This window comes from Balaenoptera acutorostrata, chromosome 19, assembly GCF_949987535.1.
Source record: "Balaenoptera acutorostrata chromosome 19, mBalAcu1.1, whole genome shotgun sequence".
NCBI classification, from domain to species: Eukaryota; Metazoa; Chordata; class Mammalia; order Artiodactyla; family Balaenopteridae; genus Balaenoptera; species Balaenoptera acutorostrata.
This window is the reverse complement of record NC_080082.1, coordinates 58,839,959-58,865,196: the sequence shown is the minus strand read 5'-3', so window position 1 is coordinate 58,865,196 and position 25,238 is coordinate 58,839,959. Positions and strand designations below refer to the sequence as shown.

At 47.3% G+C, this 25,238-nt stretch overlaps 1 protein-coding gene across 1 annotated transcript in view; it reads right to left on the bottom strand.

The window, feature by feature from the left end:
- SULT2B1 (sulfotransferase family 2B member 1) overlaps window positions 1-25,005 on the bottom strand; it is a 33,874-nt gene extending 8,869 nt beyond the window's left edge. Inside the window, exons 1-2 of the mRNA XM_007168223.2 lie at window positions 24,935-25,005; window positions 5,587-5,726 (exon numbers count right to left, since the gene is read on the bottom strand). Of these exons, the coding sequence (XP_007168285.1) occupies window positions 5,587-5,726; window positions 24,935-25,005 (211 nt within the window). The remainder of the gene's footprint in view (window positions 1-5,586; window positions 5,727-24,934) is intronic.
- Window positions 25,006-25,238: the final 233 nt, after the last annotated feature.

Below are 25,238 nucleotides of genomic sequence, written 5' to 3'. Positions count from 1 at the left end.
TAAATTTCTTTTTTTTTTTGGCAGTGCCACGCAGCTTGTGGGATCTTAGTTCCCCGACCAGGGATTGAGCCCGGGCTCTCGGCAGTGAAAGCATGGAGTCCTAACCACTGGACTGCCAGGGAATTCCCAAGAAATAAATTTCTATTGAAATTTCTTCTGAGATTCTGAAGCACTCCATTAATACATAGAGGAAGCTGGAACTGAATTCAGGTGGCCAGACTTAAAATCTCAGCTCTTTTCACTGCCCTTTCATGCTAGACTTAAAATCTCAGCTCTTTTCACTGCCCTTTCATGGGAGTAAGCCCTTGATTTCTTGAGGGAGCCACAAACATCACATAGTAGGAAGGGATCTCATCCATGACCCAGTTCACAGCTCTGGATTCCAGGAGATTACAGGTAGGTCAGATGAGAAATAATAGTCATGTGAACAATCACTTGGTATTAGTATTATATTGTCCTGGGTTCTAACAACTACCCTGTGCCAGTTCCCAGTGTATTGCCTCTCAGCTCCAAATCCACTCTTGGTTGCCCTGTTTTGTGCCCTTGCCACCTAGCGCAATGTGAAGCTTTGTCAGTAGAGGGCGCAGAGGAGCCCTGCAGAAGGATGGGGTTTCTCTTCCTGGTTCTCCTGGGCTTCTCTCAGCCAGCTCTTGTGATGGACAGCGGCCAGCAGTGCAGTAGACCCCAGTGACACTTACTCCCCCTCACCCCGCCCCTCGTCCCAAAGCAAATTTCCTCGGGTGCTCTCTGCTTCAGCCCTAGAGGGAGGGGCTTCTCCCCGTATTAGCTCTTCCTGTATTGTTTAGGGTTCTCTTTACCCCTTGGTGTTTTAATCCCCTGTTACCAGTTAATAATTCTTTTTTTGTGGGTATGTGGCAAAAGATACGTAACATGAAATTTACCAATTTAACCATTTTTAAGAGTACGGTTCTGAGGCATTAAGTACATTCACATTGTCGTGCAAACATCACTACCGTCTATCACCAAAGCTGTTTCAAGCAAAGCCTGCTGTTTGGGGAACAGATTTCCACAACTTCTGTGGAGGGAAATTTGGCTATATTCATCAAAATTGCAAGCACACAGAGGCTCTGACCAAGCAATTCCGTATCTAGGAGTTTGTTCTACAGATAAACGCATACGTGTGCAAATGACACTTGCACAAGATGTGGCATTGTGTGTAAAGTTTATATTGTGTATAAGTGCAAAAGACTGGGGACTTCCCTGGTAGTGCAGTGGTTAAGAATCCGCCTGACAATGCAGGGACGAGTTCGAGCCCTGGTCCGGGAAGATCCCACATGCCGCGGAGCAGCTAAGCCCGCCACAACTACTGAAGCCCGTGTGCCTAGATCCCCTGCTCCGCAACAAGAGAAGCCACCACAATGAGAAGCACGTGCACCGCAGCGGAGAGTAGCCCCTGCTCGCGGCAACTAGAGAAAGCCCAGCCCGCGCGCAGCAAGGAAGACCCAACGCAGCCAAAAATAAATAAATTTAAAAAAAAAGAATAGGGCTTCCCTGGTGGCGCAGTGGTTGAGAATCTGCCTGCCAATGCGGGGGACGCGGGTTCGAGCCCTGGTCTGGGAAGATCCCACATGCCGCGGAGCAACTGGGCCCGTGAGCCACAACTACTGAGCCTGCGCGTCTGAAGCCTGTGCTCCGCAGCAAGAGAGGCCGCGACGGTGAGGGGCCCGCGCACCGCGATGAAGAGTGGACCCCGCTCGCTGCAACTAGAGGAAGCCCTCGCACAGAAACGAAGACCCAACACAGCCAAAAATAAATAAATAAATAAATTTATAAAAAATAAATAAATAAATAAAGTTGCTTCCCCTGGCAAAAAAAAAAAAAAAAAAAGAATAAATGCAAAAGATTGGAAACCAGGAAAAGCTAATCAGTAAGGAACTAGTTAAACAAGAATTCTTGTACATCTAATGTTATGCAATACTATGGAACTGTAAGAAAAACCAAAAACCAGGAAGCTCTTTGTTTACAGTTCTAAGATGGGATGATATCAAAATACAAGGAAAAAGAAGGCACAACCATAAAACAAAACAAAACAAAACAAAAACATGAGGCAAAATGGCATGCATCACATGTTAACTTTTGTGGGAAAAAAGTAAAAAAAAATTATGTACATTTTTTCTTGTACATGCAAATTCTGGAAAGATACACAGAGACTACTGGTGACTGGGAGTAGAGAGATCTTACAGTGTAAACCTCTTTGTACCTCTTGAATTTTGAACTATGAATGCATTACTTTCTAAGAGAGAAATTAAGATATTTTAAACTTTAAAAAATAGCTAGGGCTTCCCTGGTGGCGCAGTGGTTGAGAATCTGCCTGCTAATGCAGGGGACACGGGTTCGAGCCCTGGTCTGGGAGGATCCCACATGCCACGGAGCAGCTGGGCCCGTGAGCCACAATTGCTGAGCCTGCGCGTCTGGAGCCTGTGCCCCGCGACGGGAGGGGCCGTGATAGAGAAAGGCCCGCGCACCGCGATGAAGAGCGGTCCCCGCACCGCGATGAAGAGTGGCCCCCGCTTGCCGCAACTGGAGAAAGCCCTCGCACGAACCGAAGACCCAACACAGCCAAAAATAAAATAAATAAATAAATAAAATCAAGTAAAACTTTAAAAAAAAAAAAAAAAAGCTAGAATAACTGGACAACCATATGCAAACAAAGAACCTTGATCTATACCTCATACCACATATAAAAATTATCTTAAAATATATCATAGACTTTAGTGTAAAATCTAAAACTGCAAAGCTTCTAGAAGAAAACATAAAGGCCGTCTTTATGACTTTGGTTTAGGAAAAGATTTCATAGCTATGACATCAAAAGTCTGATCCATTAAAGAACAAATTGACAATTGGAGCTCATCAAAATTTAAACTTTTGCTCTGAGAAGACACTGAAAAGAAAATGAAAAGACAAGCCACAGACTCAGAGAAAATATTTGCAAAAGGCATATCTGATAAAGGATGTGTACTCAGATTATATAAAGAACTCTCAAAACTCAATAATTAGAAAACAAACAACCCAGTTAAAAAGAGCAAAAAAAAAAAAAAGGAACAGACACTTTACCCAGAAAGATAATGATGGCTAGTAAGCCCCTGAAAAGATGCTCAACATCATTAGCCATTAGAGACATGCAAATTCGAACCACAATGAGATACTAGAATACATCTGTTAGAATGATTTTTTTTAACACTTGACAATATCAAGTGCTGACAAGGAAGCAGAGCATCTGGAACCCACCTATGTTGCTGGAGAGAATGCAAGATGGTAAACCAGCTTGCTTGCCAAAAAGTGCAAGATGGTTTCCACTATGGAAACCAGTTTGGCAGTTTCTCATAAAGTTAAGCATACATAATTCCCATAAACTCAGCAATCCCACTTCTAAGTATTTACCCAAGATAAACAAAAACGTATTTCCATGCAGAGACTTGTACACAAAGCTTCATAGCAGCTGTATTCATACTCATCCCAAACTGGAAAAAAACCCAAGTGTCCTTCAACAGATGAACAGATAAACCCACCGTGGTCCATCCAGCTGATGGAATACTCCTCAGCAATAAAAAAATACAACAACTTGGATGGATCTAAAATGCATTATGCTGAGTGAAAAAAGTCAGTCTCAAAAGCTACATAGGGTACGATTCCACGTATATGATGTTTTGGAAAAGGCAAAACTATTGGGGCAGCGAACAGATCAATGGTTGCCCGGGGCTGGGTTGAGGAAGGAGCTGACCACAAAAGGGTGTGAAGGGTTTTTTTGTTTGTTTTAGGTGGGTGATGGAACTATTCTATATCTTTTTTTTGGCCGTGCCACATGGCTTGCAGGATCCTAGTTCCCCCACCAGGGATTGAACCCAGGCCTCCTGAAGTGGAAGTGCCAAGTCCTAACCACTGGACTGCCAGGGAAGTCCCTGAACTGCTCTATATCTTGATTGTAGTGTATCTTGTATATGTCTCTCAAAACTCATAGAACTCCAAGAGAAATGAAAACACGTCCACGGACAGACTTGTATATCAATGTTCCTACAGGCATTATTCATAAGAGTCAAAGAGTGAAAACAACCCAACTGATTGTTTATCAACTGATAAATGAATAAGCAGAATATAGTATAACCATATCATGGAATATTATTCGGCCATAAAAAGGAATGAAGCACTGACAACAACTTGGATGAACCTCAAAAACATTACTCTAAGTGAAAGATACCAGACACAGAAGACCGTGTATTGTATCATTCCGTTTACCTGAAATGTCCAGAACGGGCAAATCCATACAGAGAGAAAGCAGATACCTAAGGCTTAGGGATGTGGATGTGGGGATTGGGAGGTGATGGCTAATGGGTACGGAGTTTCTTGTTAGGGGTGATGAAAATGTTCTAAAGTTGACTGTGGTGATGGTTGCACAACTTGGTGAATATACTACAGCCATAGATTTGTACACTTTCAAATGGGTGAATTGTATGGTATGTGAATTATTTTTTTATATGTTACCAAAAACCAAAAGAACCCTCATCGAACTCTATGCTGGAAAAGGTGAATATAATATTTTGAAATTTTTCAAAAATATTTTGAAAAAAATTAAGAAGGCAGCTCCAACATTTTAGAGAAGAACCCTCCACCCCCACCCCCTGCCACCAGGCCTCTCCTGTCACTCCCTCCACCGCAGTCCCACTGACCTTCTCTTGCTTCCTCAAACTCACCGAGCCACCTCCCACATCAGGGCCTTTGCACATGCTGTTCCTCTGTCTAGGATATGCTTTCCCACTCAAACCGCTCTGCAGATTCCAACTCTCTGCATGAACATCTCCCCAGGAAGCCTGCCCTTATCCCGCAGACCTTCTTATTACCTACACTCGATGCTCTCTTCACCTTTCCTTGGGCGGGGGGCGGGGGATCCACCCTAACCCTAATTAGATAGTAATATAGGCGACCGCATGTTTAAATGAAGCCTGTTTTCTCCCAACAAATGTCTCCTTTGTTCAGAGCTGTGTCTCCGCACATGGTAGACAATCAGTAAGTAGCATTTCAGTAACCAAATGGAGAAAATTAAGATCTTTCTTTCCTTCCTTCCTTCCCTCCTTCCTTCCTTCCTGAAATGTTTATTGAATAAGTTCCAGGCACTGTTTTAGGTTCAAAGAACACAGCCGCGATCAAGACAAACCGGAATATCTGCACTCACTGAGCCATGTTCTAGAGAGGAAACCAGAGACTAAATCAACAAATGAATATATGATATAGTGGCCGGCAGCGAAGAAAAATATGAGGGGCGTTAAGGGATAGAGAGGGACAGGATGGGGACGCTATTTTAGCCAGGGAGGTCCGGGAAGGCCTCCCAGGGGGTGTGAGACCCAGCCTGGTGGAAGGGAGGGAGTGAGGCACACAGGGATCTGGGGGAAGGGTGCCCCCTGGCGGAGGGACCGGCCAGTGCAAAGGCCAAGCTCACCTCGGTTCTGAACGGACCAAGGCGTCCCCCGTCCGCCCCACCCCCTCCCGCTTTCCTCTTCCATTCTCCTCAGTGTACCCTTCTCATCACCCACAACACTCTCCGTAGCACCCCTGCCCCGGCCCAGCGGGTACCTGACTTGGGGTAGGTGATGATGAAGATGTCGTCGTCCTGCACTTCCGAGTTCTCTGCGATACTGATGCTCTCAGGTGAGTAGATGCCGACGGGGAAGAGGATGCCTTTATACCTGAAGTATTCGCCTGACAAATTCTGGCTGTAGGAGGGTGGGGGAGAGACACCGTAAGGACCGGGGAGGAGGCGAGGACAGAGGTCACCCCTGGGAGAGTGGGGGGCCAGGGGCCTGCTTTTTTTTTTTTTTTTTTTAGGTCGGCTGCAGGCGGAATCTTAGTTCTCCGACCAGGGATCGATCCCGTGTCCCCTGCAGTGGAAGCGCGGAGTCTTAACCACTGGACTGCCAGGGAAGTCCCACGGGGCCTGCATTTGAGTATCCTTCGAGGTCCCAGGAGCCTGCACAGGGGTCCAGCTTTACAGCTGAGGCCTCCAGGACAGACGGCGGCAGAAAGTGGCGGAGGGATCTCGGGGCAGGTGACGGAGGGCAAGCGAGGAGATGGGCGAGGTGCACCCTGCTCGCTGGTGGAACTCTGGCAAGGAATTTTCTCTGCGCCGTTTTCCTCATCTGCAAAGTGAGGATGATTTACTAACACCCCATAACAATCCTACGAGGTGACAATGATTAGCATCCCCATTTTCTGGATGAAGGAAGCGAGGCACAGAGAGGTTGAGTGACTTGCCCAAAACCACACAGCTGGCGGGACAAGCAGCGCTTCACCTCTGCAAAGTGGGACTAAGCGCTTTCCACACGTTTACTCTTCACCCCAGCCCTCCAGAAAGGCGCCACCCCCATTTTACAAACATAGGCCAAAGAGTCAGGTGTCCTGCCCATTCCTAAGCGGCCACAGAGCGGCAGGGCCACCTGCGAAAACCAGATGTGGAGTCCCTGGGAAGCTGGGGCAGTCTTAAGCTTCAAGCCCCTCCCTCAAGCTGCTTTTCCCAAAACCCTGCAATGTGTTCACATAACCATACAAGGAAGTACAGTTTTCCAAAGTGAGGTGTTTTGAGAGCAATCCGTTTAATTCGATCACTCTTGCCTTTGTAGGCTCCCTCGAGGTCTCCTGACCCTGGCGTGGGTGAGCGATAGGGGTTTGGGGGACCTGGCTAAGCTAAAGCTGAGTTGGGGATACATTTCACTGGACTTTCCTGGGATATTTACAAGGTTTGCGGTCATGTCTGTGTATAGTTATGGGATGGCGAGCTGGCTGGGTGCAGGATTTGCTTCCGGGAGCACTTGCTGGGCGCAAGTAATGACAGGGAGGCTGGGGACACGGAAGTCGGATCACGCTATCACATGTCCGGGGGCGCTTGGCACCAAAAGTATGGGGTGGAGGAGGAGACTCAAGGTTTGAAGCCAGAAGCTGGTGTATTATTTTTCTGGAATGTTTGGAGTGTTTGCCAGCTTTCAAAATGAAACAAGTCACTGTAATTTCTTTTCTCGTTCTAAACAAACATTTCATCTTCCTAATGTTGCAGTCACACGTACTGATTCTTTCTTTCTTTTGAAAAATTATTTATTTATTTTTTTGGCCGCGCCAGGTGGCTTGTGGGATCCTAGTTCCCAGACCAGGGATTGAACACGGGCCCCCTGCAGTGGAAGCGCAGAGTCCTAACCACTGGACCTCCAGGGAATTCCCCTGATTCTTTTTCTTAAGGGGAATCTCCTCAAAACAGTATAAGCTTCAGGCCCCATGAAACACGGATTTGCCCATTCTTAGCCGTTACTCGGTGCTTATTTCCATTTGTGGTCCTTTCTGGTACACTTAGGACAATACATCGAACTGGGGGAAAAATTATGCGTGTAAGTGGGTTATACTGTCTGTGGATTTCATTTCAGGATAGTGAAGAAGATTTATAGATATTGTGAGGATTTATAAAGAGGGCTAGGGTCCGACCACACAGGTAAAACTCAGAAACAAAATGTTGAGCGAAGGATGAAGGACACAAGAGAGTCTAGATGATATGATTCGAATTAGGGGAAGTTGAAACACAGGGACAAATAACCTATGATGTTAGAAGGCAGGATGATGGTTATCCCTGGGAAGTGGGGGCAGATGGGGGCGGAACTGGTTACAAGGTGTGCCCTCTTTGCAAAATTCCTTGGGCAATTGACTGAAGCTCTGTTCACAGCACTTGTGTTTTACTTTAATAAAACTTGCAATGCACATATGGTCACCTTACCTTTGATAAACGAGGCAAGAATATACAATGGAGAAAAGACAGCCTCTTCAATAAGTCGTGCTGGGAAAACTGGACAACTACATGTAAAAGAATGAAATTAGAACACTCCCTAACACCATACACAAAAATAAACTCTAAATGGATTAAAGACCTAAATGTAAGGCCAGACACTATCAAACTCTTAGAGGAAAACATAGGCAGAACACTCTATGACATAAATCACAGCAAGATCCTTTTTGACCCACCTCCTAGAGAAATGGAAATAAAAACAAAAATAAACAAATGGGACCTAATGAAACTTAAAAGCTTTTGCACAACAAAGGAAACCATAAACAAGACGAAAAGACAGCCTTGAAAAAAAAAAAAGACAGCCTTCAGAATGGGAGAAAATATTTGCAAATGAAGCAACTGACGAAGGATTAATCTCCAAAATTTACAAGCAGCTCATGCAGCTCAATATCAAAAAAACAAACACCACAATCCAAAAATGGGCAGAAGACCTAAATACACATTTCTCCAAAGAAGATTTACAGATTGCCAACAAACACATGAAAGAATGCTCAACATCACCAATCATTAGAGAAATGCAAATCAAAACTACAATGAGGTATCACCTCACACCAGTCAGATGGCCATCATCAGAAAATCTACAAACAATAAATGCTGGAGAGGGTGTGGAGAAAAGGGAACCCTCTTGCGCTGTTGGTGGGAATGTAAATTGATACAGCCACTATGGAGAACAGTATGCAGGTTCCTTAAAAAACTAAAAATAGAACTACCATATGACCCAGCAATCCCACTACTGGGCATATACCCTGAGAAAACCATAATTCAAAAAGAGTCATGTACCACAATGTTCATTGCAGCTCTATTTACAATAGCCAGGACATGGAAGCAACCTAAGTGTCCATTGACAGATGAATGGATAAAGAAGATGTGGCGCATATATACAATGGAATATTACTCAGCCATAAAAAGAAACGAAATGGAGGTATTTGTAGTGAGGTGGATGGACCTAGAGTCTGTCATACAGAATGAAGTAAGTCAGAAAGAGAAAAACAAATACCATATGCTAACACATATATATGGAATCTAAAAAAAAAATGGTCATGAAGAACCTAGGGGCAGGACGGGAATAAAGACACAGACCTACTAGAGAATGCACTTGAGGACACAGGGAGGGGGAAGGGTAAGCTGTGACAAAGTGAGAGAGTGGCATGGGCATATATACACTACCAAATGTAAAATAGATAGCTAGTGGGAAGCACAGGGAGATCAGCTTGGTGCTTTGTGACCACCTAGGGGGGTGGGATAGGGAGGGTAGGAGGGAGGGAGACGCAAGAGGGAAGAGATATGGGGATATATGTATATGTATAGCTGATTCACTTTGTTATAAAGCAGAAACTAACACACCATTGTAAAGCAATTATACTCCAGTAAAGATGTTAAAAAAAAAAACAACTTGCAATGAATGAATGAATGAATAAAACATTAAAGGGAAAAAAAATACGCTTCCCACTAAAACAACTGTTTTTAATGAAAAGGAGGCGAGGGGAAAAAAAAATGGAGACGAGGTGCTGGGCCCAGTGAAGGTGAAACCCCAGCTGTCTTGCACAGGCCTTTTCTGTTAGTTTTTCCTCGTGCGTCCAGTTGACAGATGAGGAAACTGAGGCCCATTGAAGGTCTTGACTTGCCCAGGGATCTCCCAGTGTCTTTCATGAATGCCTCCACCAGCTTCAGAGATTTGAGGGATGGGGCATTTCTCCAAGGCTTGGCACCAGGCTCAGGCTTGCAGGAGAAGGACAAAAGCTAGAGAATTGTTTCCTCTCCCTGGGATCGAAGGAGGGCTCTGGGGAGCCCAGGTAAAGCTCAGCCCAGCCAGGGTTTCCAAAGGGCAGTGTCCCAAGGCGGGGCTGGGAGGAGGCTATGGAAGAAGCTGGCATGTGGGCTAGGGTCTATTGGAAAAGACCCCCTTTGTTCCTGGCTGGGGGATGTTCCCAAGGGGACCAGGAAGGAAGGGCTGGTCACCTCAGAGGGGTGGTGGCCAGGGCTTTGCAGGCCCTGCTTCTAAGCTTCTAAGCTTCTAACCAAAGTAGGACAGATGTGAGAAAGAGTGTGGTTCTGGAGCTGGACATTGCAGGCTCAGAATCTGGCTTTGGCACTCTCTAGCCGAGCTGAGGCCTGGGGCTTAATCTCTCTAGGCCTCAGTTTCCTCAACTGTAAAATAGGGATAGGAGAAGTAGCATGGTGTCTTGGTTAACGGCATAAACCCTGGAGCCAGAATACATGAGTCTGAATCCTACCTCTCTCCAGTCATGTGGCTGTGGGCAAGTCACTCATCCTCTCTGTGCTTCAGTCCTTTCATCCATAAAATGGGGATAATAAGTAAACGTTACCTCATAGGATGGTCGTGAGCATGTAAAAAGTGCTTAGAACTGGGCCTGACATAGGAATATGCACTATATAAATGTTTCTTAATTTTTAAAAAATAGAGATAGTGGGAGGGTTTAATGCACCCATAGAAATAAAAATGATTAAAATAGAGCCTGGCTTGTGGTCTGCATTCGATAAATCCAGGCTAAAATTATTGTTATTATTATACTTAGTAATAGAGGCAACACCGGACATCGTGTGAGCGCAGAGGAGGGGCTGCTTGGCACCGCCTTTGGCACACAGTAGGCCCTCAGCTTACTGTAATTGCTTTATTGTTCAGTGATGTCATAGGTTGAGCGCAGGCAGCAGAATTAGTGATGTCACTAGTTGCCAGGCAGATTTAGGCCAGTGGGCGGGTCTGTGAGGCCATCAGTCACTAGGCAGATTAGCTGCTAAGTGCCTGGGTCTTGGCTCTGGTGGGTCACATGTGCTCCCTCTGTGCCCTGGGCAGCAGATCTCACCTCTTTGAGCCTCAGTTTCCTCTTCTGACACATGAAGATAACAGTAATCTCAACCTCAAGGTTTTAATCCTACCTAAAGATTAAAAGGGATAATATACATTAAGCCCCCCCCCCCCCCGGCTCCTAATAAATGCTCAGGACACTGAAGCTCCCTTTAGCGTACAGCGCTGTTTTTGTCTTTGATCTCACCAACAGCTCCTTGAAGGAGAAATGTCCTCCCCAGCTTACCGGAGAGGAAAACGGAGTTGCCAACCAGGAAAAGATACTTTGCCCTTCAGGAGTCCCTGAAATAGTCACTGAATGCATACATGAATAAATATGAGAGTGTCCCGCCATCCCCCTCAGCACTTACAATCTCCAAATTGGGGGTCCAAGCCCCACCCCAGGAGGCCAGGGTGGAATCCACAGTTCTGGCACATTGTTGGTGCTCAACCAGTATTTGACTGAATGAATGAACGTGTGAATGAATGAATGTGTGGTTGAATGAATGTGCGAATGAATGAATGAATGTGTGGTTGAAGGAATGTGTGAATAAATGAATGTGTGATGAATGAACATTTGAATGAATAAATGGGCGAATGAATGAAGTGGGTTATCAGGAAAAAAGTTAAGGAAAGTCAAAGAGCACTTGTTACCTCCTTTCACCTGCCTCCGTGGTTCTCAGCCCTGGGCATTTTAGAATCCCCTCCGGCGACTTTAGAAACTTCCAAAGCCTGGCCTCATTCCAGGTGGACAGTGTCCAGACCTTACCATGCGCCCTCTGGGCCCAGAACAACTAGTTACTCAGTAAATGATTGAGCATCAATGTTCAATAAATAATCGAAACATGACTGGGGGAGAGCTGGGATCTCCCTGCATGTTACGAGGCGACAGGTGAGAAAATGGAGGTTGAGGGAGGGGAAGCGATTTGGCCAAGGCCATGCAGCAAGCACCGAGCAGAGCTGAGATTTGAACCTCAGCCCCGTAGACAGTTCCGTTCCAGGCCCTCCTTCCCCACGTCCCCCCACTCCAGTCAAAGCCCCCCAATGCACCGAGCACTATTCCAGCCTCTGGCCTTGTATCAGCTGTTCCTCCTGCCAGGAGGCTGGAGAGGAGGGACCCCACCCGGATTCCTGCTTGGCTGAATCTTACTGTGTGTCCCCAAACAGGTGCTGTGCGTCTTCTCTCCCCACCTTGTAAATTAAATCTGGCCCTGGGGTGACCTTTCCTCTCCCTGGGCTCCGAGCCCATTCTTTTCCCATGCCAGGTCCAGGGCCTGGCATGCAGCTATTGCTTGGTTGGAGCAGAGGAATGAAGATGATAATTGGGCTGGGGCAGAGACCAGCAGCAGGAGAACAGCGGACAGAGCTACAGCCCACGTGATGGGCAATGGGCCAAGGACGTACTTAGCCTCTTCGAAGGGGCCTGGCCTGCCCTGCCAGGGAGACCCCAGGACATGAAACTATAAGAATGGCCCAACCTGGCGACCCTCCTTCCTCCCATCCCCCCGCCCCCCAGTCTACCAGGCCTTAGCTTTTCTTCTCTGCCCCCGCTACCCCTGTTCAGCTCAGGTCTCCTCCTCGCCCCCCTGGACCCTCAACGAAGCCTCCTCCCCAGTCTCTTGGGCTTCAGTTTCTCCTTCCTGTTCATCCCCCACGTGGCCCAGAGCTCAAGGCCCTCCGTAGCCTGGGTGGGGGGGGGGGGGTCTGTCTGGATTGCCAATGTATCAAAACACGGAGGGCCTCCATCAATATTTATGAAGAAATACAAATAACACTCACAGTATCCCGTGGCCCGACACGCCTCACTACATTATGTGCCTTAGTTCGTTTATTTCCTCAACAACCCTAGGAGGCCACCCGCTATAGTATGTCTATCCCCGCGTTACAAATGAGGAAGTAGAAGCCCAGAGAGGCAAAGTCACTTGGCTAATATCACACAGCGGCAGAGGCAGAGCTGGGGTTTGAACCCAGGCAGTGTAGCCCCACAGTTTGCACCCCTAGTCACCCAGTGCCATGGGGTAGCGCCTCGCCAATCGTCATACAGTTGTCCTCAGGTGTGCTCATTCTGGGCAGGGGCTCTGGGGTCTTGGGGGTGGGGGGCGGTCAGGAAGACACAGGTTTGACCTCAGGCAGCTTACATGACCTCTCTAAGTCCCAGTGTCCACCTCCTTCCCCTTGGTCACAGGAATATTTAACTCCTAGGTGTATATTATAATTATTATCATTATATTGTATTATATTCTATATCGTATATCAATAGACCTCAATGAAATATCTTAAGATAAGCACAGATTTTAAAGCAGAGTTCCTCCTTCTCCTGGGAGTTCACCCAAGAGAAACAAAAACTCTTTTTCACACCAACATCTGTACTCGCATGTTTATAGCTGCCCTATTCATAATCGCCCAAAACTGGGAACAACGCAAACGTCCATCAGCAGGTGAGTGGATAAACAGTGGTACATGTACACCACACGGTGCTACTCAGCAAGGACCAGAAGCAAACCTTTGATACTCACCACCACACAGATGGGTCCCAAAGGCATTGGGCGGAGTGAGGGAAGACAGACTCAGGAGATGACCATCTGTACAATTCCATTTAATGACTGTGGTGGGTGGAATGATGACCCCCCCACAAAGATGTCCATGTCTCATTCTCCAGAAACTGCGAATATGATCCATTGCACCATAAAAGGGATTTTGCTGCTGTGATTATGTGCAGGATTTTGAGATGGGGAGAGAATTCAGTGGGCCCTAAATGTCATCACAAGGGTCCTTGTAAAAGGGAGACAGGAGGGTTAGAATCAGAGAGAGAAGATATAATAATGGAAGCAGAGGTCAGAGAGGAGAGAGATCGGAAGAGGCTACGCAGCTGGCTTCGAAGAGAAAGAGGAAGGGGCCACGGGCCAAAGGATGCAGGCCCTCTAGGAGCTGGAAAAGGCACAGAAGGGAACGGGAGGAGTGCCACCCTGATGACACTTTTGATTTTAGCCCAGCAACACTGATTTCAGACTTCTGACCTCCAGAAATGCATGAGCACAAATTTGTATTGCATTAAGCCACTCAGTTTGTGGTCATTTGCCGCAGCAGCAATAGGAAACTAATATGTCATTTTTGACAAAAGACGAAAGTATATGGAAGGGGAATAGATCAGTAGCTGTGGGGATGAGGGGTGGGAGGGGAGAGGGCAGCTAGGGATGGGGGAGGGTGTGACTACAAAGGGCTGATGGTGCAGTTTTGTATTCTGATTGTGGTGATGGTTACACAAATCTATACATGTGTTAGAATTCATAAAGCTATACACACCCCCCTACACAAAAATCAATTTTACTGATTGATTTTTTTTTTTTAAAAAAAACCTCATTCGTATAAATGTCAATACTTAACACCCATTAACCACTATTATAACAAGACATCCCATTGGCCGGCGTCCCTCTTGACTACCCAGGGTTGTGCAGAGAAGCAACACCTGCCTATAGTACAGGCCTGCCTTTGATTTGCCATGTAACCCGAGGTCACTCTCAAAACCTCTCTGGTTTCATTTGATGAACGAGCAGTGATGGGCGGGCAGGGACCAGGGACCTCTTTTCCAGGGACCCCCCAGTCTGATGTTCAAAGAGAGCTCACCATTCCAGGAGCTTTAGGCCATCTTGCCTGAGATGGGGCAAATTCATTCATTCCGCCCACAGATATTTATTGAGCCCCTACTATGTGCCAGGCCCTGGGGGATAAGAAAGTGAGTGCAACTGACAAAAAACACAACAAAACAAAAAAACAACAAAACAAAACAAAAAACCCTATTGCAGTTTATGTTTGAATGAACAATAAAATTAACACAGAATGTTTAAAATGTAGTGTATCGGATGGTGATGGAAAAAATGAAGCTGGTGGGGGCAGGGAGCATCTGGGGTTGGGAGGGTTTGCAATTTGAGATCGATGGAATCAGGGGAGGGCCCTCCGAGGAGGTGACATTTGAGCAGACCTGAAGGAGGTGAGGGAAGAGCCGTGTGTTTGTGTGTGTGTGTGTGCGTGCGTGCGTGCGTGCGTGCGTGCGTGTGTGTGTGTGCATGCGATCCAGCCGCACGAGGAGTTTTTCCGCAGCCCCGCTGTCCTGCTGACTCACAGCGGGTGCCTGTGGTCAACTCGCCTGCCTTTCTCCGGAGAGCATCGCCAAGGCTCCTCGAGCCTGAGCTGGGTTCAGTGCGCCTTATTCCCAGGGCACCTTGTGCAGTGGCAGCCGCCCTCCTTTGCCTGAGCTGCTCTCGCCTGCAGGAGTGCCTTCCCTCACCTCCCGAAATTCCTCCGCCTGGAGCCCATCTGGGTGAGCGTCCCCATCTCCTCAAGCGTCCCCATCTCCTCTGGCCACCTCCGCCTCAGTGGAATGACTCACGCCTTGGCCAGAGCGCAGAGAACCGGGCTCTTTTCACTCTCCTGCTCTCATCTGCTGCGGCCGAGGAGACTGATTAGAATAACCTCTTTGGAAGATCACTTGGCAACATTTTAAGTTATACAGGCCACCTCCACTCAAGCAGAGGACACCCGGTCCATGCGCATTTTTACCCCTCTCAGCATTCTGTTCTTTTCTTTCATAGCCCTTTTAATACTTAGTAACTATTTTCTTTGTCTATTGACTTCTTGAAATCAATCTTCCCCACTAGTAGTGGAGCTACAAGGGAACAGGAATTCTGCTTCTCCCATGTCCCACCTCCAAGAACCAGCATCAGACAGGCAGGCAGCACTCCATTATATCTGTTGGATGCACAAATGAACGTGACCTCCAGAAATTTACGGGATGGGTGCCCTTGAGGAAGTGCCCGGTGATATATGTACCACCATGCTAATTGCAACATTGTAAGAGGGACCCGAACAACAGAGAACTGGTTGAATAAATCAAGACTGGATGAATAAATCACTGCCTGCAAACCTTGGAATCCAGCCATTCAAGAGGAGGAGTTTATGTTTTGATAGGGATTGGGGTTACACATGCATTTCTCAAAATGGCACGCTTAATACGTTTGTGCAGTGCCCTGTGTATAAACATCATCTATTAAAAAAAAAAAAAAGCCCATAAACAAGTGTTGAAGTCTATTTCATAATATGCAGCCTGGAATGTTTAAGGTGAAATGTTCTGATGGTTGCAAATCACTCCTTTGAAATGCATCACCAATAAAGATTGCTGGATGGATAGAAAGATGTACAGATATATGATAAAACAAGTATAATAAAATTTTAGGAGTAGTGGGTATAGAGGGGGTGCGTGCTGAATAATTCCTCCAACGTTTTTCTATGTCTTGGAATTTTCATTATGAAAATTCCAAAAGATTGGAGGGGTAAGGAGGTGGCACTTATTTAGGAAGATGTCTGAGATATTACAGAGACTGAAAAGACAAGGGGCAGAGCCAGGTATAAAGTAGTATCTTACTTATGTTTAAAAAATAAGTAAGTAAAAACAAGATACACACATAGAGAAAAATTTTCTGGCAGGCAAGCATTAGAAGTGGTTACTCTGGGGATGGGTCTGGGGTGGTTGCGAGAACCAGAATTTTGCATTTTATGTCCTTCTGCACATCTTGAATTCTGAATTGTGAACACAGTGGCAGTGACTGCCATGTTCTCGCACTCTGCCCCCGTGGCTGGTGGGACCAGAGAGGTTTCTCCGGGGACTTGGGAGTCATGGGTGGAGGATGGCAGAGCCGGGCCTGGCATCACATCACCAGGAGAGCCCACGTGGGGCTGGGATGTGAGTTTGAAATGAACTTCTACCGTGTTAAGATCCAGAAGTGGGGGGATGTTTTTTACACCTGCTAGACTGCCTTAATACGGCACATGTGTACCTTTCCTTCTTTTTAGAAAATCTAATTAGGAAAATAACAGGAATTCCCTGGAGGTCCAGTGGTTAGGACTCAGTGCTTTCACTGCCGTGGCCCGGGGTTCAATCCCTGGTTGGGGAACTGAGATCCCACAAGCTGCACGGCAGGACCAAAAAAAAATTTAAAAAAAAAAGGGAAATAACAAATTATTGGATTGTATCTCTGTATCTATTGATCATCTGGGTTTATTAATAAGTTATATGTATTTATAATCATCTGGGCTTGTTAACAAGTTAATGGTCTCCCCCAGCACTGCCATGCCAGCCTCTGGGCATCGCCATACTACCAGCTTGGTGTGTAACTTAACCGCACTTATAGAAGTACATGCGAGCACAGAGTGGGCACTCAGCTTCCTTTTCTGCTCCTCCTCGTCCTGCTTTTTTTAAAAACAATTTATTATTTATTTATTTATTTAGGCTGCTCCAGGTTAGTTGCGACATGCATGTGGGATCTAGTTCCCCGACCAGGGATGTAGCCCCGGCCCCCTGCATTGGGAGCGGGGAGTCTTACCCACTGGACCACCAGGGAAGTCCCCGTCCTCCTTCTAAGCAATATTGATATCAGACCTTACTCTGCATCTTGCTTATTTTTTAGTTACTCTACTATGGCAGTCTTTTCAAATCTGCAGCTATCTCCTTGTTTTTATCTTATTTTATTTATTTTTTTAATTAATTTTTATTGGAGTATAGTTGATTTACAATCCTTGTTTTTAAAAATAGCTGCCAGAGCATTATTTACAATTGCCATGGTATGGAAGAAACCTAAGTGTCCATTAACACATGAATGGCTAAAGAAGATGTGATAAGGACTTCCATGGTGGTCCAGCGGGTAAGACTGCACTCTCAATGCAGGGGGCTGGGGTTCGATCCCTTCTCTGGGAACTAGATCCCGCCTGCATGCTGCAACTAAGAAGTCCGCATGCTGCAACTAAAAGATCCCGCATGCCACAACTTAAAGAAAAAGAAAAGAAAAGAAGATGTGACAGATATATATATATATATGTGTGTATATATATATATATATATATACACATATATATATACATATATATATAATAGAATATTAGTCATAAAAAGGAAGGAAAGTTTTCCACTTGCAGCAACATGGATGGACTTTGAGGGCATTATGCTAAGTGAAATAAGTCAGACAGAGAAAGACAAATACTGCATGATATCTTTTATATGTGTAATCCCCAAAACACAACAAACTAGTGAATAAAACAAAAAAGAAGCAGACTCACAGATATAGAGAACAAAGCAGTGGTTACCGTTGGGGAGAGGGAAAGGGGGAGGAGGAACACAGGGGTAGGGGATTTTTTAAATAGGGTTATTATGGGATTATATGAAATCATGTTGTGAAACTTTTGAAAATTTTAAAGCACTATAGAATTTAAAGAATCTTTCATTCAATAAAAAAATTTTTTTTAATGGCTGCGAGATATCCCATTTCCATTTTGAACATTATTTTCCTGTTGAGGAAACGTCCTAATTTTTTTTTTCGTGTTTTCAATTATTTTAATAACAGATGGAAATTATTATCACCTAAAGTTTTAGAATCATTATTTTTCTGCTTATGAAAAATTACATATAGAACATTTGGAAGATACAAAAAATAATAGAGAAGAAAATAAATATCACCTGCAATTCCCCCACGTAGAAATGACCATGATATAGAGATAGGTGGATAGCCAGCTAGAACTTTGTCTCTCAAAGCCTCCTAATTTTAAGTGAATTTTGACAAATGCATAATACCTCCATGCAATCCGAACCCCTATCATAATATAAAAGAGTCGATCACCCCAGAATATTTCCTGGTGCTTCTTCCCAATTAGCTCCCACCTCCACCCTCAGGCTACCACTGTTCTGAGTTTTTCCATCATAAATTGACTTGGCTGGTCTTGGGCCTTCTAGAGCTGTCAACTTATAGAAAGTACTCTTTGGCATCTGGCTTCGTTTGCTTAGCATAATACTTTTGACATGCACCTGTGTTTGTGTGTGCATTATAGTTTGTTCCTTTTTATGGCTGAGTAGAATTCGACTGTATGAATAGATTACGGCGTGTTGACCCATTCTCCTGTTCATGGCTGTTTCCGGGTTCTGCTAATATGCATAAACCCACTGTGACCATACTTGTCTTCGTGTGGAAACTACATGATCATTTCTCTTGGGCAAATAAGTAGCATTGGAATTGCAGGGTCATAGGGTGGGATGTCATACTGTTTTGATTATAGTAACTTTATAGATTTTAAGTTCTGATAGGGTAAATTCTCCCTCCCCATTCTTTTTTTTTTCTTCTTCCCTGGCTATTCTTGCACATTTAAAATCTATACACACTTTTAAATGATTTTGGTTTATTACTTTGATGATGATGATAATGATGATGATAGAGGACAATCTAGCTAAAGAAATGAATCACTCTCTTCAAATTCTCAGGGTTCTTTGTACTGCATCCCTGGCTCTGTCCCTCAAAGCCCAGCAGATTCTTTGTGGGCCCGGTGGCCTGCATTGCCCCACCTCCCCTCGATTCCCACGCTAGCACAGCCAGTGTTGTTCCGTTCCCACTATCAAGTTCAACTTGTTCCCTGCATACGCCATGCTCCACCACACCGTTGGAACTCTGCATGTGCTGTGCCTTTAGCCTGAAGGCTCTTCTCGACTTTTCTCTCTTCCCTTACCCTCTCTCTCTCTCCCTTCCAACATATATTTATTAAGCCCGTACTATGTACCTCTCCCCACCCTTGGGGCCTTTGCAGTCTGGAGTCATGCCATCCAATAGAACTTCCTCTGATGATGGAAACGTACCATTCTGTACCATGGCGGCCGCTGGCCTCGTACAGCTACTGAGCCCTTGAAATGTGGCCCATGCAACCCGGAGCGGGGCACAACTTTTAATTTTATTGAATTATTATTGATTTCAACTGAAACACTGACACTCAATTCAATTATTGGAATACCTTTTTATGCAGGTTTGGAAAAGCTCAGGCCTGAGAATCGACTTTTGTCAGCTGTAACGGTGATGAGAACTGAATGCAAATCAGATCTTTCTGATGTAAGGTTAGCACCTGATTTGAGAAAGTGCACAGTGTGTTCAGAGGCTTAGTATGAAAAGACTAAAATATCTTATTAATAATTTTTTTCTATCGATTATAGGTTGAAAGAATATTTCAGATATAATGGATTAAATAAAACATCTAATTAAAATTAATTTCAACTGTTTCTTTTACTTTTTGTTTAATGGGACTATGAAAATGTTTACCTAGGGGGCTCGGGTTATGTATCTATGGGGCAGTGTTGGTCTGGAGGGTGGACAGACCACAGACTCGTTGATCCCATTTGGGGTGACCAGCTCCCACCCCCACCCCGTGAAGGTGATGGCCACAGAGGGGCAGCCCCTCCCTGTAGTTCCAGGCCCCTGTCTGATCCCTTTCTCTAGCATGGAGGTAAAGAGAGGGGTCTCCGGAGCAAATCCCAGATGTACGAGTCCTCTCTGGGCCTCAGCTTTCTCATCTGTAAAATGGGAATCCTAACATCATCACCCTCACAGGACTGTTGTGAAAACGGAAGGGGTTCAGCCACACAAAGCTCCGAGCACAAGCCTGGTGCATGGCCAACGTTCAGGAAAGTCGTAATTATTACCATCTTTCACCCCGTCCCCACCCTTCCTGGCACCTGGGTTCTTGGCTCAGGAGTGGTCACGGGAATTAGAGAAGGAGGAAGGAAAACTGTGTGATCCCTGACTCAGCAGAGAACGGCAAGTCTGACATGTCCTGGGGCATCACCCACCGCACCCATTTCACTGATGTACAGCTATCTGCCGGACCCTGTCTGCCCGGTGGGTCCCAGCTGGCGGGTGACATGGGTGGGATTTGAACACAGGGTTGACTTCCTGCGGGTTGCTTGACTCGTGATGCGGGCATTCTTGTCTGTAGTGGCAGAGATCTCGGGGTCCCTGGTCTAGGTCCCCTTGCGAGTAGCTGGCCATGCCACTCTTGGGGTCTCTGATTCAGGCCTCCCAGCGAGACCAAGGTCTCCCTTCTTGCCTCAGCATTCGATGCCACTGATGGTCCACTGGGTCCTGCTCTGCATCCCCCAGAGCCTGCTTTCGGCAAACTGGGCTGCTCTGGTTCTTTCCAAGTGTGTCCTGGATATTCTCACTTCCTGATCCCTATGCAGGGCCGCAGGCCTAAGTGGGATGCGGGCACACATCCTACCGCCCCCTCCCTGGCCTCTAGAGAGCAAGGGAACCGAAACACATCCTTCCCTTCACTCTCCAAGCCTGGGTCCCTTGCAGGGCGTGGTGGGGAGAAGGGAAGGTGGGGCTGTGAGCATCTTTTTCTAATCCTCACCAGGGCGCCTGATTTATTAGTGGAGGTCCAGAACCCCACCTCCGCTCTGCCTGCCCAAATTCCACCCAGACAAGAGGTCCAAGGTCTAATTATTTGTTTATTGCCTTTTTATTAGCGGCCCCCTTCCCCTTGGGAAAAGCAGCTCTGAGACTGGCAGGACTATAGCCATAAAATCATCCAAGTAGCTTGGCCTCCCCAAGGAAGGAGGAGCCAGGGCTGTAAAACCAGGGTTGGTGACTTCAGCCATAAAAACGGTGAGATCTGAAAAGAACTTGTTTGGGGTTCTCCAAGATCAGAGGTAGGGGAGGAGCAGCAACCACAGGTCCAAATGCTGGCTAGGCTTCTCCTGGCCTTGACCTTCACCCTCTCCAGAAAGGGCTGGTCAAGGTGCAGCCCGGTGCCCGGGGTATTCCAGGAAATGCGGCAGAGCACAATATACCTACTAAGCCTCCTGTCTGGGCAGGGTTACCTCCTGCTCCCTCATCTTGCTTATCCCCAAATTCCTTCCACATCTGCCCACCCCTTCCAGGGTGTGATAGAGTCAGGCTGTCCTGGTTCACATCCTGACTACAGCTCACTTGACAGCTGTGTGACTTTGGACAAGTCACTCAACCTCTCTGGGCCTCAGTGGCTTTCGGCATAAATAGAATGATGATAGTTAATCTTTCTCGTGGCTTAATCTCGAACAGTTGTTGTGAGGATTAAATGAGGTAATAGGTGGAAGACACTAAGCAAGGTGAGCATGAAAAAGATTCTCTAGGGATTAACATCTCCTGGGCTTGTCTCTGTGCCACCTCTGCCTCCTGAAACTTAGTATAACTGCCTGGGTCCTGCTTACCTCCTGCTTCTAACTTTTTCCTCGTAAAATTTTGGTTTCGCCCTTAAGATCCCTTTTGAGTCCTTTGGATACATACAAGTCTCCATGGAACACATTTAACATTTCTAAACCATAATTTGTAACAAATTATGAACTAATGAACTAGAACGTTCCAAGCAATATGTCTCTCGGGCGCCTCTGGGCTCCTCCTTGTCCCATTGGCCTCTCCCCCTCCCCACCATCCGAATTAAATCCCTGTCAGTCACTTGTTTTTTTTAAAAGACAGTTTTTTTTTTTTTTAAAGATTTTTTTTTGATGTGGACCATTTTAAAAGTCTTTATTGAACTTGTTTACAATATTGCTTTTTTTTGGTTTTTTGGTCCTGAGGCATGTGGGATCTTAGCTCACCTGCACCCCCTGCATTGGAAGACGAAGTCTTTAACCACTGGACCGCCAGGGAGGTCTCTATGCTTGTATTTTAAAAATGATATCTTGCTTAGCTTTTCTTGTTTTGGGGGAGGTGGGGAGCTTAAAAATGGAATCTGGCTGCAGTTAGTGTCCTGGGAATCGCTTCTTGCCCTTGACATTAGGACTCATTCATGTCACTTCCAGCACCCGCTGTCCTTTTCCTCTACGGTCTCCTCCCCTGCATGCCCTGCCCCTTCTCACTTGTCTTCCAGCCCTGACTCATCTTGCAAGTTCCAGCTCAAAGCTTGCCTAATGTCTCCTCCATTCATTCCTTGACATCATTCTCAGAGCCTTCACAGGGTCCCCGAGCTGAGGACTGCAGAGGTGGTCCCGACTCTGTCCCTGTCTGTGAACGGTTCCGCCTTTTGGTACCACGGCACAGGTTTGAAGCCAGAAGTGTGATCAGGGACCTACCTGTGGTGGCCAAGAATCTTAAATTGTGTGAGAAGGAGTTCGCCAGGTGAAGGAGAGAGATCATTCCAGGTGCAAAGGCTTCAAGGTGTGAGATCTGGGCTGGAGGGGATGCGGAAGCAGCCAGGTGGGGCCCATGGAGCAAGGAAGGTGGGGAGGGGGCTTGGGGGGCAGAGAGGCGCTCCCACAGAGGGAGCAGGGCCAGCAGGAGGACCCTAGCCCCACTCCCCCATTTTAAACCGGAGCAGCTCTGTTTTGATCTCTGTTATGTATTTCTGTTTGGATGTAAGATTTCTCCTGGACAAAGGAATCTGTGTCTTAAAAAGGTTTTGGAAACCATCGCTGTGGGTGCTGGGGAGCCATGGAAGGGCCTTGAGCAGGGGCGTGGCCAGGGATAGATTTAAAGATTTAGAAAAGACTTCTCTGAGAATCCCTGCATAGGAAACCATGTATGCAAAGGCACTGGGGCAGGGAATAGTGAGGTATAACCAGGGAATTTGAAGTGCTGGGGTAGATGGAATGCAGGTGAGGGAGGGGATTGACCTGGAGAAGCCAGGGTGCCAGGGCCTGGAGGGCCTCTGGACTGGGAGGAGGGGAGGGGCAGCTCTGGGAAAGACTGGAGGCGTGGAGGCCAGGGCGAGGCTCCAAGGGCAAAGATGAAGTCTGAGCTGAGACCATGAGAATGGAGAGAGTCAGGGGTCAGGAGAGTGGGTTTGGGGAGTGACAGGCTGTGGGAGGGAGAGGAAGGAAGGGACAAAGACAATTGGCGTGGGGGGGCGTCTGACCTGGTGACCGATGGGGCCATCCCTGAGATGGCAACCTGGGAGGAGGAATAATTCTGGGCAGCCACTGAGTTCCCACACAACGCTGGGGACATTATGTGTCTGAGGGGCCTGCAGCAGGGAGTCCAAAAGGGATGTTAAGGGCCCTCATGAGACGCATCCTCTGGGTACAGGGGATTCCAGAAGCTCATGGAAAAGAAGATTTTAAGCCACCTCCCAGGGGGCTGCAGAATTTCAGTCCAGAAGTGTCTTATAGGTGAGGGTTATTTACTCCCATTTTTCAGATGAGGAAACTGAGGCTGGGAGAGAACAAATGACTGAATCAAGGTCACGCACTGAGCAAGGGCTGGGGATTTTATGGCCAACTGGCTGTGTGGGAGCAAAGAAGAGGGAGGCTCCCAGGGCCTGGTGGGAAGAAAAGGCTTCCTAGATATGGGAACCCAGGAAGGGAACCAGTTTATCTCAGGAGGGAGAAATGGCAGAACCCAGAGGCCCAGAGAAAAGAATGCTGAAGAGAGAACGCTGGGAGTTTCTTCAAACAGAGCTGGGACCAGCCTGGTAGCCACTCTCATCCTGAGAGGCCCAGAGACCCAGGAGGCTTGTCTATGTCACACAGCACTCAGAATTCAACTGCTCATCTCTGGAGTCTGGGGCATGAGGGTGAGGGAGGGGAGGGGCGAGCCTGAAACAGTACAGTCAGGGGTGGCTGGAGGAGCTCAGGAGGCCAGAAGAGACTTGCCTGGCAGAATGCAAGATATGGAGGGTTGGGATCATCTAAACAGCTCACTGTGTGATCTTGGGCAGGCTGCCTGCCCTCTCTGAGCCTCCACTTTCTCCTCTGAGAAATGGAGCCGTGGGGAGGGGTATCACTGAGGCTGTTGAAGAGAGGGGAAAACACGGGCTTTGGGGTCAGGTGGACAGGGTTCAGATTTGCTCTGGCTGTGTAATCATGGTCCCATCACTTTCCCTCTCAGCCTCAGTTTCCCCATCTGGAAAGTGGGTACTATAAAAGCGTCTGACTCATTCCTAGGAACAAAGGAGTCACACTTCTGAGGTGGGGAAAGCTCTGTCTTGGGGACCCATCCTTTGGGTCCCCAAGTCCTCCAGGGCCACAGACTCTGACTCTGAGACTCAGCTGTATCCCAAATCCAGTCCACCTCTGCTCTCCCATCCTCCCCCCACCAAACAGAACAGAAGCCCCTTGAGGGCAAGCACCCCCATGTGAAGGGCTTTTGGTCGTGTCTGGGAGGAAAGCGGGTACAAAAGGCCCTCCTGTTTCCCGGGCAACTACCATGCACCAAGCCCCTGCTCTCATCCAGTCCTACACCAGGCAGACAAACTGCTTCTGGACCCATTTGACAGAGAGACTAAGGCCCTGAGACGGACAGGACACCCCAAGCATCCCAACTGGTGACTCAGCACAGCCCGGGTCCTCGAATCCCTTCGCAGGAAGGATCTGCGCTCCAGGGTGGACGAGCCAGCCCAGCCCAGGCAGTTCTGAGGCTCCAGGAGGCCGGGGGCCACCTTTGCAGGGGCCCCCGGCTCTTCCCCCAGGCCACCTCCTCCAGGGGCGCTGCCGGCACGTGCCCAGGTCTGGGCCTCACCTGATCTCCGAGATGTTTTTCTCGTAGGGGTCCCACGCAGACTGGTTCCCGGGCTCGGCAGGCTCATCCATGGCAGGAGGGCGAGGGTGGGGAGAGGAGGACGCGCCGGGAGCAGACAGCACGGGGAGCAGGTGTGCGTGGCGGTGGCGTCTGTCACGCAGGGAGCCCGCCGGGTGCCTACCTCCACGCCCAAGGGGAGGCGCGGCATCCAGCCGGTTCTCCCAGCTGCTACCCACGCCTCCGACAGTGGGGAGAGGCCAGGAGGGAGCCACCCTTCTCTGAGGGTGTAGAGGAGGGTGATGGG